The following is a 17,775-nucleotide window of genomic DNA, read 5'->3' as shown; positions in this document are numbered from 1 at the left end:
TATTTGGGCAAAGATTTCCGGATGGAGTTCCCACTCCCCCGGATGGAAAGTCTGACGACTCAGAAAATCCGCTTCCCAATTTTCCACTCCTGGGATGTGGATTGCAGACAAGTGGCAGGAGTGATTCTCCGCCCATTGAATTATTTTGGTCACTTCCTCCATCGCCAGGGAACTCCTTGTTCCCCCCTGATGGTTGATATATGCAACAGTCGTCATGTTGTCTGATTGAAACCTTATGAATTTGGCCTTTGTTAGTTGAGGCCAAGCTTTGAGAGCATTGAATATCGCTCTCAGTTCCAGAATGTTTATCGGGAGAAGAGATTCTTCCCGAGACCATAGACCCTGAGCTTTCAGGGGTTCCCAGACCGCGCCCCAGCCTACCATACTGGCGTCGGTCGTGACAATGACCCACTCTGGTCTGCGGAAGCTCATTCCCTGTGACAGATTGTCCAGGTTCAGCCACCAACGGAGTGAGTCTCTGGATCTTTGATCTACTTGGATCGTCGGAGACAAGTCTGTATAATCCCCATTCCACTGTCTGAGCATGCACAGTTGTAATGGTCTTAGATGAATTCGTGCAAAAGGAACTATGTCCATTGCCGCAACCATCAAACCTATTACTTCCATGCACTGCGCTATGGAAGGAAGAAGAACAGAATGAAGTACTTGACAAGAGCTTAGAAGTTTTGATTTTCTGGCCTCTGTCAGAAAAATCTTCATTTCTAAGGAGTCTATTATTGTTCCCAAGAAGGGAACTCTTGTTGACGGGGACAGAGAACTTTTTTCTATGTTCACTTTCCACCCGTGAGATCTGAGAAAGGCTAGGACAATGTCCGTATGAGCCTTTGCTTTTGACAGAGACGACGCTTGAATCAGTATGTCGTCCAAGTAAGGTACTACTGCAATGCCCCTTGGTCTTAGCACCGCTAGAAGGGACCCTAGTACCTTTGTGAAAATCCTTGGAGCAGTGGCTAATCCGAATGGAAGTGCCACAAACTGGTAATGCTTGTCCAGAAAGGCAAACCTTAGGAACCGATGATGTTCCTTGTGGATAGGAATATGTAGATACGCATCCTTTAAATCCACCGTGGTCATGAATTGACCTTCCTGGATGGTAGGAAGAATTGTTCGAATGGTTTCCATTTTGAACGATGGAACCCTGAGAAATTTGTTTAGAATCTTGAGATCTAAAATTGGTCTGAATGTTCCTTCTTTTTTGGGAACTATGAACAGATTGGAGTAAAACCCCATCCCTTGTTCTCCTAATGGAACAGGATGAATCACTCCCATTCTTAACAGGTCTTCTACACAATGTAAGAATGCCTGTCTTTTTATTTGGTTTGAAGACAACTGAGACCTGTGGAACCTCCCCCTTGGGGGTAGTTCCTTGAATTCCAGGAGATAACCTTGAGAAACTATTTCTAGCGCCCAAGGATCCTGAACATCTCTTGCCCAAGCCTGAGCAAAGAGAGAGAGTCTGCCCCCCACCAGATCCGGTCCCGGATCGGGGGCCAACACTTCATGCTGTTTTAGTAGCAGTGGCAGGTTTCTTGGCCTGCTTACCCTTGTCCCAGCCTTGCATCGGTCTCCAGGCTGGTTTGGTTTGAGAACTATTACCCTCTTGCTTAGAGGGCGTAGAATTTGAGGCTGGTCCGTTTCTGCGAAAGGGACGAAAATTTGGCTTATTTTTAGCCTTAAAAGACCTATCCTGAGGAAGGGCGTGGCCCTTTCCCCAGTGATGTCTGAAATAATCTCTTTCAAGTCAGGGCCAAACAGCGTTTTACCCTTGAAAGGGATGTTAAGCAATTTGTTCTTGGAGGACACATCCGCTGACCAAGACTTTAGCCAAAGCGCTCTGCGCGCCACAATAGCAAAACCTGAATTTTTCGCCGCTAATCTAGCTAATTGCAAAGTGGCGTCTAAGATAAAAGAGTTAGCCAATTTAAGTGCTTGAACTCTGTCCATAACCTCCTCATACGAAGATTCTTTATTGAGCGACTTTTCTAGTTCTTCGAACCAGAAACACGCTGCTGTAGTGACAGGAACAATGCATGAAATTGGTTGTAGAAGGTAACCTTGCTGAACAAACATCTTTTTAAGCAAACCCTCTAATTTTTTATCCATAGGATCTTTGAAAGCACAACTATCTTCTATAGGGATAGTAGTGCGTTTGTTTAGAGTAGAAACCGCCCCCTCGACCTTGGGGACTGTCTGCCATAAGTCCTTTCTGGGGTCGACCATAGGAAATAATTTCTTAAATATAGGGGGAGGAACAAAAGGTATGCCGGGCCTTTCCCATTCCTTATTTACAATGTCCGCCACCCGCTTGGGTATAGGAAAAGCATCGGGGGGCACCGGGACCTCTAGGAACTTGTCCATCTTACATAATTTCTCTGGAATGACCAAATTGTCACAATCATCCAGAGTAGATAACACCTCCTTAAGCAGAGCGCGGAGATGTTCTAATTTAAATTTAAAAGTAATAACATCAGGTTCAGCTTGTTGAGAAATTTTTCCTGAATCTGAAATTTCTCCCTCAGACAAAACCTCCCTCCTGGCCCCTTCAGATTGGTGTGAGGGTATGTCAGAACCATTATCATCAGCGTCCTCATGCTCTTCAGTATCTAAAACAGAGCAATCGCGCTTTCTCTGATAAGTGGGCATTTTGGACAAAATGTTTTTAATAGAATTATCCATTACAGCCGTTAATTGTTGCATAGTAAGAAGGATTGGCGCACTAGATGTACTAGGGACCTCTTGTGTGGGCAAGACTGGTGTAGACACAGAAGGGGATGATGCAGTACCATGCTTACTCCCCTCGCTTGAAGAATCATCTTGGGCAACATCATTATCAGTGGCATCATTGTCCCTACTTTGTTTGGACACTATGTCACATTCATCACATATATTTAAATGGGGAGGAACCTTGGCTTTCAAACATACAGAACATCGTCTATCTGATGGTTCAGACATGTTAACAGGCATAAACTTGATAACAAAGCACAAAAACCGTTTTAAAATAAAACCGTTACTGTCACTTTAAATTTTAAACTGAACACACTTTATTACTGAATATGTGAAAAAGTATGAAGGAATTGTTCAAAATTCACCAAAATTTCACCACAGTGTCTTAAAGCCTTAAAAGTATTGCACACCAAATTTGAAAGCTTTAACTCTTAAAATAACGGAACCGGAGCCGTTTTTACATTTAACCCCTATACAGTCCCTGGTATCTGCTTTGCTGAGACCCAACCAAGCCCAGAGGGGAATACGATACCAAATGACGCCTTCAATAAGCTTTTTCAGTGGTTCTTAGCTCCTCACACATTCATCTGCATGACTTGCTTTCCAAAAACAACTGCGCATTAGTGGCGCGAAAATGAGGCTCTGCCTATGACTAGAAAAGGCCCCCAGTGAAAAAGGTGTCCAATACAGTGCCTGCCGTTTTTTTAATACATCCCCAAGATTAAAAGAACTATTTATAGTTATAATCCACTAAATATACTTGTAAAGTAATCGTTTTAGCCCAGAAAAATGTCTACCAGTCTTTAAAGCCCTTGTGAAGCCCTTTATTCTTATACTAAACTAAGAAAATGGCTTACCGGTTCCCATAGGGAAAATGACAGCTTCCAGCATTACCAAATCTTGTTAGAAATGTGTCATACCTCAAGCAGCAAAGTCTGCCCACTGTTTCCCCCAACTGAAGTTAATTCATCTCTACAGTCCTGTGTGGAAACAGCCATCGATTTTAGTAACGGTTGCTAAAATCATCTTCCTCTTACAAACAGAAATCTTCATCTCTTTTCTGTTTCAGAGTAAATAGTACATACCAGCACTATTTTAAAATAACAAACTCTTGATTGAAGAATAAAAACTACATTTAAACACCAAAAAACTCTTAACCATCTCCGTGGAGATGTTGCCTGTGCAACGGCAAAGAGAATGACTGGGGTAGGCGGAGCCTAGGAGGGATCATGTGACCAGCTTTGCTGGGCTCTTTGCCATTTCCTGTTGGGGAAGAGAATATCCCACAAGTAAGGATGACGCCGTGGACCGGACACACCTATGTTGGAGAAAATGGCTTACCGTTTTCCCTGAGGGGAAAAATGACTGTCATCTAGCATTAGCCTGTGTTGTTAGAAGGAGACTAGTCATACCTGAAGCAGATGAGTCTGCAAGCTGTTACCCCCAACTGAAGTTCTCTAGTTTCAACAGTCCTGCGTGGTAACAGTAATGGATTTTAGTTACTTGTGCTAAAATCATAGCCCTCTTAAACAGAAATCTTCATCACTTTTCTGTTGTAGAGTAACTAGTACAAGCCAGCACTATTTTAAAATAACAAACTCTTGTGTGCTCTCCTTGACTTTCCCTGTGGGGGAGAATATTTCCCACAAGTAATGGATGACGCCGTGGACCGGACACACCAATGTTGGAGAAATAGCAACTAGGAACAGAACTTTTCAAGATAGAAGCTTAATATCTATGGAATGCATGGGTTCAAACGGAACCCCCTGAAGAACTTTAAGAACTAAATTTAGACTCCTTAATTCTAGCTAAATCCTGACAAAAGGCCCGAAAGTCTGGGACATCTGCCAGACGCTTGTGCAACAGAATAGACAGAGCAGATATCTGTCCTTTTAAGGAACTAGCGGACAATCCTTTCTCCAATCCCTCTTGGAGAAAAGACAAAATCCTAGGAATCCTGATTTTACTCCATGAGTAGCCTTTGGTTTTGCACCAAAAAATATATTTACGCCATATCTTATGATAGATTTTCCTGGCGACTCAGAGAAACCCCGCTTTGATAGAATCAAGCGTTCAATCTCCAAGCAGTCAGTTGCAGAGAAATTAGATTTGGATGCTTGAATGGACCTTGAATCAATAGGTCCTGTCTCAGTGGCAGAGTCCATGGTGGCAGAGATGACATGTCCACCAGATCTGCATACCAAGTCCTGCGTGGCCATGAGCATCTATCAGTACTGCCTGAGGATCCCTTGACCTGGATCCTTAACGAGGAAGTTTGGCATTCTGACGAGACGCCATCAGATCCAATTCTGCTGTGCCCCATAGCTGAACCAGTTGAGCAAACACCTCCGGATGGAGTTCCCACTCCCCCGGATGAAAAGTCTGACGACTTAGAAAATCTTCCTCCCAGTTCTCTACTCCTGGGATATAGATCGCTGACAGATGACAAGAGTGAGCCTCTGCCCATCGATTTTTAAGCCATGTGGGTTATAAAAACCCCAAACAAGCCAAGTGTACCCTCAAAAAACAGTTGTCCCTTAAACAGTACTCCCAGAACACACAAACGTTTGCCTAATATAACATACAAACTGAGTGCCCATAAGTATAGCCCTTTATGCAAGCTAGTAATACCCCTTATAAAACTAGGATTACTGCTTACCCTTCCCCTAATGGGGATACTGTCAGCCTTTCTGAATTATCACAGTCTTTCCAGAAAAAATGACTTAACATACCTCATTGCTCTATAGCAAGAAACCGTTCCTCACACTGAAGTTTTCCTGTACTCCTCAGCTTCTGTGGGAAAAGCAGTGGACCTTAGTTACAAATGCTAAGATCATCATCCTCCAGGCAGAAATCTTCATCTATCTTCTGCCTGAGAATAAATAGTACACACCGGTACCATTTAAAAATAACAAACTCTTGCTTGAAGAAAAATAAAAACTAATACTTTATCACCTCTTTCACTTTACCCTTCCTGCTTAGAGCCGGCAAAGAGAATGACTGGGGGGTTGGAGTTAAGGGGGGAGCTATATAGACAGCTCTGCTGTGGGTGCTCTCTTTGCCACTTCCTGTTAGGAAGGATAATATCCCACAAGTAAGGATGAAACCGTGGACTCGGTACATCTAGCAAAAGAAATAACACTTTCCAAAAAAGTAGTTTAATGTCCAAAGAATGCATAGGCTCAAAAAGGAGGAGCCTGCAAAGTCTTTAATACCAAATTTAGACTCCAAGGAGGAGAGATAGATTTAATAACAGGTTTGATATGAGTCAAAGCCTGTACAAAACAGTGATCAGGAAGATTAGCAATCTTTCTGTGAAATAAAACAGAAAGAGCAGAGATTTGTCCTTTCAAAGTATTGGCAGACAAATCTTTATCCAAACCATCCTGAAGAAACTGCAGAATCCTAGGAACTCTAAAAGAATGCCAAGAATAATCATGAGTGGAAAACCATGAAATATAGGTTTTGCAAACCTTGTGATATAGTTTCCTGTATCATAGTGTTAATCATATATTCAGAGACACATCTATGAATAAGGACTTAGTGTTCAATTTCCATGCCTTCAAATTCAAATATTTGAGATCCGGATGGAAAAACGGGCCTTGAGACAGAAGGTCTGGTCTTAGAGGAAGTGACCAAGGTTGGCAACTGGACATTCGGACAAGGTCCGCATACCAGAACCTGTGAGGCCATGCTGGTGCTATCAGAAACACATAAGATTGTTCCATTATGATCTTTGAGATCATTCTTGGAAGAAGAACCAGAGGTGGAAAAATGTTAGCAGGTTGGTAAAACCATGGAACTGCTAGAGCATCCATCAATTCCGCCTGAGGATCCCTGGACCTGGAGAGGTATCTGGGAAGTTTCTTCTTTAGACGAGAATCCATCAGATCTTTGTCTGGAAGACCCCACATCTGCACAATCTGATAAAACTAATCTGGATGGAGAGACCACTCCCCGGATGTAGAATCTGACGGCTGAGATAATCTGCTTCCCAATTGTCTACACCTGGTAGATGAATCGCAGTGATTAGACAAGAGTTGGATTCCGCCTAAGAAAGTATTAGAGACACTTCTTTCATTGCTAGGGGACTGCGAGTCCCCCCCTTGATGATTGACATATGCCACTGTTGTGCCATTGTCTGTTTGAAACAGAATATATGGTTCTCTCTTTAATAGAGGCCAAACCTGAAGAGTTCTGAAAATAGCACAGAGTTCTAATATGGATTGGTAACCTCGCCTCTCGAGGATTTCTAACTCCTTGTGCTGTCAGAGACCCCCAGACAGCTCCCCAACCTGTGAGACTTGCACCTGTTGTGATCACAGTCCAGGAAGGACGAACAAAGGAGGCCCCTTGAATAATAAGGTGATTGTTGGGATTTAATTATATCAGTTGAGATATCTGAGTATAATCCCTGCACCATTGGTGCAACATGCAAAGCTGTAGAAGTCTCATATGAAAACAAGCAAAAGGGATCATGTCCGATGCTGCAAACATGAGACCTAAAACTTCCATGCATAGCCACTAAAGGAAATGATAAGAGACTAAATGTTTAGACCAGCTGAAACCAATCTCAACTGTCTCTTTTCTGTTAGGGATAGAGTCATGGACACTGAATCTATCCGGAAACCTAAAAAATTTGACTTTTATTTGAGGAATCAAGAAACTCTTTGCCTCCAAACATGTCTTTAAAGATACAACAGAAATTGTTTTGTGTGAGATTCTATTAAAAGAAAAGATTGAGCTAGTACCAACATACCATCCAAATAAGGAAACACCGCAATACCCTGCTCTTTAAATACAGATAAAAGGGCACCAAGAACTATTAAGAATATTCTTGGTGCTGTTGCAAGGCCAAACAGAAGAGCGACAAATTGGTAATGCTTGTTTAGAAAAGAGAATCTCAGAAAACAATAGTGATCTGGATGAATTGTATTTTGAAGGTAAGCGTTCTGTAAGTCTATTGTGGACAAGAAGTGACCTTGCTGAACAAAAGGCAGAATAGTCCATATAGTCACCATCTTGAAAGTTGGGACTCTTACAAAATGATTTAAAGTTTTCAGATCCAAAATTGGTCTGAAAGAATGTTCCTTTTTTGGTACAATGAATAGATTTGAATAAAAACCCCAATCCTTGTTCCTGGTGTGGAACTGGGATAATTACCCCTGAAAGTTCTAGATCTGAAACACATTTTAGAAAGGCTTGAGCTTTTACTGGGGTTTTTTGTACATGGGTAAGAAATAATCTTCCCAAAGGAGGTCTTATTCTGAATCCTATTCAATACCCATGAGAAATTATATTCTGAATCCCCTGATTTTGGACAGAGTCTGTCCAAACTCTTTGAAATAGCTTTAGTCTTCCCCCTACCAGAAGAACTAGCTTGAGGACCGCACCTTTATGTAGGTTTAGGGGCAGAATTTTGTTTCTTATAAGGCTTGGATTTATTCCAATTCGGTCTCCAATTAGAGCCAGAGGCCTTAGGGGGAAAGATTTTCTGTTCTCTATTCTGAAGAAAGGAACGAAAACGATTGGGAACTTTAAATTTATCCTTAGATTTCTTGTCTTGGGGCAAGCAATAAAATCTTACATTTCTGCAGTAATGCTATGTACATTAGACTGAGATGGAATAACAGTGGGTGTATTTGTACTCATTGATATATTATCAGCATTTAACAATTTGTCAAAACAAGAATCATGAAAGTTTAATTTTGACTAGACTTTTCCTTTAAATATAGGTAATGTTATATTAGTCAGTACCATTACCTTCCACTGGAGAGTGAGCGAATTTTTGGTTCGGTTCGTTATTCGCGGAGGGTTTGGCGTTTCTGGCTCACAACTCATTGTGGTGAAGCTTACACTTTCTGATGGGTTTCCCTTGACACCGTTCATTTCTGCCTGAACTCTATAAACAAAAATTAGAATTAATGTAAAACATTATTTGTTTATTTACCACAATAAACAGTAGAGCAGAATATTACATTTAAATTCATCGTTTATATTGCTGTATCTTAAGGTAAATGATAAATTATATTTTAATATTGGTAGGGCACTAAAAAGGGACACATTAGTAACATTGGAAAACAAGGATGCAAAAAGCTAAACAAACTTATTACAGAATAAAAAAAAATAATTGTTTATGGCACTAAAAAATGCACCTAGCTGGATATAATATACGGGATGCTGGGAATGAGCAGTGAGAATACCGAGGCACAATAGACATGACAGAAAATATCAGTAACAGAGAAAATCACCTCTTAATTATCATTAGTGGATGGATATAACATTGACTAGTTATTTCAGCATAAAAACTTAACAGCTAAATCTAGCAGAATTGCTTTAAAGAGGCAATGTACTGTGATATTTCCCACCTAATTATCAATTTTACCTGCTAGAGTGTATAAAATGGTTTGCAAACAGTTGCTTTACCTTTATTTGCTTTTGGCTGTTGTAAACCCACCTATACTAAAAGTTTAAATAATTAAGTACTGGTTATAGAAAAGCTATGTAAACAAGAATGTTTAGAAGAAATTACACTCCCAGTTGGTGGTGGGACAGAGATACAAAAAATATATATTTCCCCCCATTAATCTCTCAAAATGTCTGATGATCTAAAGCTCTACTCTCTGAAGAAATTTTCTAAGAAGTCTCTTCAGTACTGTGAGGTCCCTCAAACAATTTTAGAAAGGCAAAATTTCACTTGAGAGCTGTTTATCTCACTATGTAGGGTTCTGGGTGTGAAGGAGAGACACATATATTGCAATGTAATATTTTATTTAATTTCTCTCCATGCCAGCGAGTTTTTGATCATCACGTCCTAAGTATTGGGCTCACTATGTTTAGAGAGATAAGGAAGATTTTGTGTAAATATAAAGAGATAATCTATAGAGGGCTGCTCTCACTGGAAACTCAGCCCATTTGATTAGGTTGTGGTTTTAATTATTAGAGACAGTTATTTCCCATGCATTTTAAACTCTGCAGCTGGTATAAGAAGTAAACACATTAAGCAGGGCCGGATTTCCCATTAGGCACAGTAGGCATGTGCCTACAGGCGCCTTGCAGTGAGGGGCGCCTGCCTGTCAGTAATAAAAAAAAATAATTTATGAGGGCATTTATTTTAGGAAGAATTGTGCTGCCAGGTCGAGTGTTTCATTGGGAATATGTTACAGCAGTTGAGGGAGCCATGAAGGAGAGAGGGGCAAAGATTAAAACTAAACCCCTCCCATTTTCGCCAGGCATGTTTAGTTTCACTTTTATTTTATGTACTTCTGTTGCCTCACACAGCCAAGATCCATGCTGATGTGGTGCAGAAACTTTTTGTTGAGGAATGAAAGCTTCAGAACAGGTTAGGACTGTACAAGGCTTCTAATGCTGCCTAGAATGAAAACATAACAAGCAGAGCACTTTAACCCCCTGGCTACCAGAGAGGGTTGCAGTGTATTTACTTGTTATGTGCTGTATTCCTTTTTTATAGCCAGGAGTTTAAATTCTGCTTCAGGATGAATGTTTTTGTTCTATAAAGGCCTTGGAGGTGTGGAGGTTATGTGGGACTAGCTGCTCAGCTCTTTATTACAAACTGCCAATTGTGATTTACAGCCTTTAGGGCACTTTGACAACAAAGTTTGTAGACTGTAAGGCTGTAAAATGTGTATGTGTGTAAACCACTCACATGGCATATTTGTTTGTATGTATGTATATGTATGTGTATATATATATATATATATATATATATATATATATATATACACACATACACATCACACACACACACATATATATACACATACACACACATCACACACACACACATATCCTCTGGTGGTCAGAGGAAGGGACGCAATCTGTCCCGAAACTTCACTAATAAATTCTATTTGGATATGTTATCTGAAGACCAGTGAGTGCTTTTTTTGAGTTTGCTGATGAATTTCCCCACAGAGCACCCTGGCAGTTGATGGTATTTGGTGAGAGTGCATATACCTCTTCTTGTTTTTTTGGATATATATATATATATATATATATATATATATATATATATATATGTATACACATACTCACACATCACACACACACACACACACACACACACACATATATATATATATATATATATATATATATATATATATATATACACATACACACACATCACACACACACACATATATATATATATATATATATATATATACATACACACACATCACATTAAAAATTGTTAATCTGTTCTTTTATCAAGTAAGCGTAGTATTTTTGTATTGTGGTAAATTGAATTTCTAAGTTCTAATTTTAAACACATTTGTTGACCCCTGGATTACATATAATCTATAACATTCCATGTTTTCCTTTGAGAGCAACATCATATGATATTTATATTTCAGAACAAAATAAATGTAACATCTGTGTGTATTTGTACCAAAAATATCAGAGTTTACAAGATTTTTTTCATGTAGTGGAAAAAAATACCTACATTTTATATTTTCTGCCACTGGCTGCACAGGTTGTTGATGGTGATGAGCTTGCATGCTGCTAGTTTTAATATTGCTATTGTTTACACAAAACTGTGTTTGACTCCAACAAAATGTTAAGCACATAGTCAAAGTCATCTCCAGAAAAGCAATACACTAATGGCTTGTCAATAAACATGTCCTATGAGCCCATCTGGGTCTGCACAGATGTGTATTGCTGTCTCAGAACTGACATTGACTATGTGTTTAACTCTTTTGCGAGAGGCTAACACACTTCTGTGCAAGCACTAGTGCAATAATAAAATGCCCAGCAAACTTTCACATTTTATGTCCCTTTAAATAGGGTTTTCTTTAGAATATTTTGCATTAAAAGTTTAACATGATTTGTTTATGTTATACATAATAGAAATTGTATGGCCATTTGAGTCAAGTGAATATTGATTTTTGGTGTAGCTTCCATTACAACAAATATTGCAATTGGTGTGTGTATTTGTGTATCTCCATAAAAGGGAAAATGTAATTTTGCATCTAATATTTATTTTTAGTTGTCCTAAATAATAATAAAAAAAGTCGCGCTTCAGATTTTTGTGCCTACAGCCACCTGAGATGTAAATCCGGCCCTGACATTAAGACAAAACAACTTTACAGTATGCTCTCCCTATAAACAGATTAAGCAGGTAAATTAAGGTTAGTGTAAAGAACTGGAAACTAAAACAAACATAAATTAAGTTCAATAACCTTTAAGGTATTCATGTTTTTTATTTAAACTCTGTGGTATCCTGTGGAAAGAGACAAACACCACCATTAGAACAAGACTTCAAGACTATCTAAAGGAAATATTCTACAACTGAAACTTGAATCAAAGAATGTCCAGAAATACAATCTTCATAAAGCAACAAAGGGTTGACTATACCATATGTAATAATGGTTAATGGGTTAGCAGACTACTATATTTGCACTGACTACATGATGACCAAAGGGTAAAGTGACCACTAATTTAAAAGGGAACAGAGTTTTTATAGGCTCTTTTTACTGCCTAACCCAAGGACTCCATCTAAACATCTAAAAGCTAGGATAGTGGTGGGGGGTTGTTGTCTCTTTGTACCCAAAAGCACAACTGCTAGTGAGCTCATTTAATGAAATAAAAACAAAAGCTACTCAGCACAATTATTATAAATACTTCACATTAAAAATTAAAGGGAAATGAAACACAATTTTTTCTTTCATGATTTGGCTAGGACATACAATTTTAAAAAACTTTACAATTTACTTCTATTATCTAATTTGCTTCATTCTCTTGATATCCTTTGTTGAAAAGCATTCTAGTCTCAGTTGCTGCTGATTAATGGCTGCACATAGATGCCTCGTATGATTGGCTTACCCACGTGCATTGCTAGTTCTTCAACAAAGGATTTCTAAAGAATGAAGCAAATTAGATAGAAGTAAATTGGAATATTGTTTATAATATTATTCTCTGGCTGAATTATGAAAGCAAAATGTTGGGTTTCATGTACCTTTAATGTCACTGTAGACTCACCTTGCATGATAATCCGTTGCTGGTCTCAGGTCATCCACTGTAACACTAGTTTTTTCACCACTGAAAGTAATCAAATAAATTTATACAATTAACAAGTCTTAAAAGTGGAAGATCACATTGATAGACAAGATAAACTATATTAAATTTCTATATTTCATATCTATCTATTTAGTGCTTTTCATTTGCCTTTATCATTGATACCACACGCTGAAACCACAGTAGACTTTGCTTGGGCTTTATTTATTTTGCCGTCTCCTAATTATACAAACTACTATCAAGTGAATACTATACAAACGTTAAGTATACATGTACAAGTTTATACTCTTTTACAAATAATGGACTATTGACATTTGTTGCACATACATACACACACGATTATATATAGGTATATATATATATACATACACACACACATATACACACACACATAGTCTGCTATTGGAATGTCAAATATATACTGTAAATACAAACACTTTATAAAAAATGAATATTGCATAAATATGATTTTACATGTTTTAATTTAGTTAACGGCAAAGGACTCCAGTGCACTTTTATATATATATATATATATATATATATATATATATATATATATATATATATATATATATATATATACTGTATATATATGTCTATACGTGAGTAAATATGTATTTATGTGTTTATACAGTATCTCACAAAAGTGAGTACACTCCTCACATTTTTGTAAATATTTTATTATATCTTTTCATGTGACAACACTGAAGAAATGACACTTTGCTACAATGTAAATTAGTGAGTATACAGCCTGTATAACAGTGTAAATTTTCTGTCCCCTCAAAATAAGTCAACACACAGCCCTTAATCTCTAAACCGTTGGCAACAAAAGTGAGTACACCCCTAAGTGGAAATGTCCAAATTGGGCCCAAAGTGTCAATATTTTGTGTGGCCACCATTATTTTCCAGCACTGCCTTAACCCTCTTGGGCATGGAGTTCATCAGAGCTTCACAGGTTGCCACTGGAGTCCTCTTCCACTCCTCCATGACGACATCACGGAGCTGGTGGATGTTAGAGACCTTGCGCTCCCCCACCTTCCGTTTGAGGAGGTCCCACAGATACTCAATAGGGTTTAGGTCTAAAGACATGCTTGGCCAGTCCATCACCTTTACCCTCAGCTTCTTTAGCAAGGCAGTGGTCGTCTTGGAGGTGTTTGGAAAATAATGGTGGCCACACAAATTATTGACACTTTGGGCCCAGTTTGGACATTTCCACTTAGGGGTGTACTCACTTTTGTTGCCAACGGTTTAGACATTAATGGCTGTGTGTTGAGTTATTTTGAGGGGACAGCAAATTTACACTGTTATACAGGCTGTACACTCACTAATTTACATTGTAGCAAAGTGTCATTTCTTCAGTGTTGTTACATGAAAAGATATATTTACAAAAATGTGAGGGGTGTACTCACTTATATGAGATACTGTGTGTATATTTTTTCTGTAATTAAATAAATACACATATAAAAACATAAGTACATCTGTACACACATATAGACAGACATAAACCCTTTGCGTGAGACCTCATATCTTTGAGCCCTTAAAAATTACTGCACAAATTATTTTATAATAGATAGTGTTTTTATGAGTGTAACTGCACTTTGCAATGTATTTTTGATGTGTTTTGTGACAGCTGACCAGAGCTCTGAGGTCACGCTAATCCGACGTTTATTTTCAACTTAGAATATCAGCCAAAAACCTGACGCATGCAAACACCTGCCATAAACTCCTTTCCACTTGTGCGTATCTCTTAGCGCTCTACTCGTAATCTAGTCCATTATTGGAAAGAAATGGAAGTTCTTGTTCAACCATTTTTTTAAAGTGTTTTAATGATAGGCCGCCTGTTACGTACAGGATATAATGCTGATGTAGTGAAGCTATTGATCTGCTGTTCAGATTGCACACCCCCTCATGTAATAAATCACTCAAGCACCAGCAAGTCACAAGCTTAAAAAAAGATCAGCTGTACAATGTGTCAGTTGTTTAGCTAGATATCCCCTATCAGACGGATACAGCAGTGAGCATTGTCTGGTAGAGTATTGGTACAAAAGCAAAGCTTTATCCTCAGGGGTCAGTGTGCAAAGAGGAACATTCTCTGAAAGTAACGATTCATTTGAGGATAGTTTTCATCCGGGAAAGAAGAAAAACAAGTCTATTACAGTCACTGTACACAAATGATAATTGGGTTCTGGAGCTTTAAGAAAGCAGGAATATTTTAGTGATCACAGTTAAAGGGACAGTAAAGTGAGAATTAAACAATTATGACTTAATTTAAAGGGACAGTCTAGGCCAAAATAAACTTTCATGATTCAGATAGAGCATGTCATTTTAAACAATTTTCCAATTTACTTTTATCACCAATTTTACTTTGTTCTCTTGGTATTCTTAGTTGAAAGCTTAACCTAGGAGGTTCATATGCTAATTTCTTAAACCTTGAAGGCCACCTCTTTTTAGAATGCATTTTAACAGTTTTTCACCACTAGAGGGTGTTAGTTCATGTGTTTCAAATAGATAACACTGTGCTCGTGCACGTGAAGTTATCTGGGAGCAGGAACTGATTGGCTAAACTGCAAGTCTGTCAAAGGAACTGAAATAAGGGGTCAGTTTGTAGAGGATTAGATACAAGATAATCACAGAGGTTAAAAGTATATTAATATAACTGTGTTGGTTATGCAAAACTGGGGAATGGGTAATAAAGGGATTATCTATCTTTTAAAACAATAAAAATTCTGGTGTAGACTGTCCCTTTAAACAACTTTGTTATCTTGGTCTCCTGTGTTGCAGAGTAAAACTAGGTATGTACAGAAGCAGCGATGCACTACTGGGAACTAACCAAACACATTAAGTGAGACAATGACAAGAGACATATATGAGTAGCCACCGACCACCAGCTAGTCATAGTAGTGCACTGGTGCTCCTCAGCCAACCTAGTTGTTTGAAATTGCATGATCTATCGGAATCAGGAAAGTTTCAATTAGACTTAAATGTCCCTTTAAGGTTTTTTTTGGCCTAAGCTTACATATACCCTAGGTTTAATCTTGATGTTTACAGATTGTTTTGGAAGAATTTACATAGTAACATATGTAATTTGCATTAAACTAAATTAGAGACCAGACCTTAATAATTAAATATCTACACCCAGGCAGAACATTAGGAAAAAGGCTTCTCAAATTGCCCAAGGAACATATAGATATTGGCTTAATTCCAGTCCAATAGTTTGCAAAACTATGATTAGGCAACACTGCCCTCTTCAGTTCAAATGCCAAGATGCAGCACAAAATTGCAGTGTATACAGAAACCGGACTGAAAAGGTCAGTCCTGTTTCCATGACATATTTAATCTAGTCCTGGGTACCATGTTGCCACTACAATAAGAAGTGACTCACAGACACAGACTACATAAATGTTTTGGAGCAATAATCTAGTTAAAATGTAAATTTAACACACAAAAAAGATGTTTTATTAACCAATAAAAGGATGAAATTAAAAAATGAAAGATGTATCCAAACTATTAAATATTCCCGTTACATATAACTGAGAGGGGGCTCACACATATAATTAACAAGTCAAAAATATAATTATCAATTTTATATTAATTGTTAAGACAAAAAAATCTCATTCAATATTTATCTTATGTAGGCAGGATGACTCATTCAGGTACTGAACATCCGAGTAATATACGCATTGCATCTAAGGATATCAATAAAAATGACACTGATAGACAGACTTTTTTCCAGACACACAAATGAAATGAAAAATCTCTTAAAGGAACGTCTGAATAATGCCTTAAATGGACATGAAAGTAATCAGTTTATGTATCCATAGTGTGTATGAGCAAGTGCGTGCTGTATAGGCATAGCAAATGATCAGCATACAATATAAATGGTTTAAAAGTATTTACAACTGTCATTTTGCTAGCAGCAGCGAACATACCCCTTGTTATGTTTATCTTTTTTGCTGTGGCCTACTAAGGACAGAAATAAATAAGCTCCTGCACTGATCAAGCAATCACTTTGTAGTATATAGCAGGGTCAGGGATACTGAAGTCTGTAGGATCTACTCCAGTCTCTCTATAAGTAAATTACAGAAAAACAAGCAAAATAAATAATGAAAATATATTGTATTTTTAACTATGTATAATTAAACATTTAATTTTAAGGTTAATATGCCTTTAGTGCATCATTATAATTCCCCACAATGAGTGCATACAAAACAGTTATTCTGGCTGACTGTATTGCTGCAGCATAATAAAAAATAAAAATAAATTTTAACAAGTGGAGGTTAGATAGAGGATGCAGGATTTCAGTAGATTTTACTTTCTCAAAAGTCAGTTTCAATTAGGCTATAAAATAATCTATATACGGATAATCATTTTAAATTAGACATTGTCTACATGTTTATTATGTATCTGTGAACATATATGTTTTTATGTCAAAGAACACATAACTATGTGTGTTTCTTATCTAGTAACATTTATTTATGTTTATATAATTATTCTACAAATCAATGATCTCCTTTTCTTTTAATTGTGTAATTATCTATGATTATCAACTTAAAGGGACAGTCAAGCCAAAAAAAATGTTCATGATTTAAATAGGGAATGTAATTTTAAACAACTTTCCATTTTACTTTAATCACCAATTTGGCTTTGTTCTCTTGGTATTATTAGTTGAACATAATTCTAGGAGGTTCATATGCTAATTTCTAGACCTTGAAGACTGCCTCTAATCTCAATGCATTTTGACCACTAGAGGTCATTAGTTCATGTGTTTCATATAGATAACATTGCGCTCATGCACGTGAAGTTACCCTGGAGTGAGCACTGTTTGGCTAAAATGCAAGTCTGTCAAAAGAACTGAAATAAGGGGGCAGTTTGCAGAGGCTTTGATACAAGATAATTATAGAGGTAAAAAGTGTATTTCTATAACAGTGTTGGTTAGGGCTGCACGATTAATCGCATATGTGATTTAAAACCTCAATTAATTGCCGCAATTTAAAA

At 37.8% G+C, this 17,775-nt stretch overlaps 1 protein-coding gene across 1 annotated transcript in view; it reads right to left on the bottom strand.

The window, feature by feature from the left end:
* The window catches only part of FNDC3A (fibronectin type III domain containing 3A), a 646,553-nt gene that overhangs the window by 152,857 nt on the left and 475,921 nt on the right, over positions 1-17,775 (bottom strand). Inside the window, exons 9-10 of the mRNA XM_053708360.1 lie at positions 12,745-12,804; positions 8,509-8,647 (exon numbers count right to left, since the gene is read on the bottom strand). Of these exons, the coding sequence (XP_053564335.1) occupies positions 8,509-8,647; positions 12,745-12,804 (199 nt within the window). The remainder of the gene's footprint in view (positions 1-8,508; positions 8,648-12,744; positions 12,805-17,775) is intronic.

The sequence above is a fragment of the Bombina bombina genome, chromosome 3 (genome assembly GCF_027579735.1).
Source record: "Bombina bombina isolate aBomBom1 chromosome 3, aBomBom1.pri, whole genome shotgun sequence".
Taxonomy (NCBI): Eukaryota; Metazoa; Chordata; class Amphibia; order Anura; family Bombinatoridae; genus Bombina; species Bombina bombina.
Note: the sequence above shows the minus strand (reverse complement) of the source record. Positions and strands in the feature narration are given on the sequence as shown.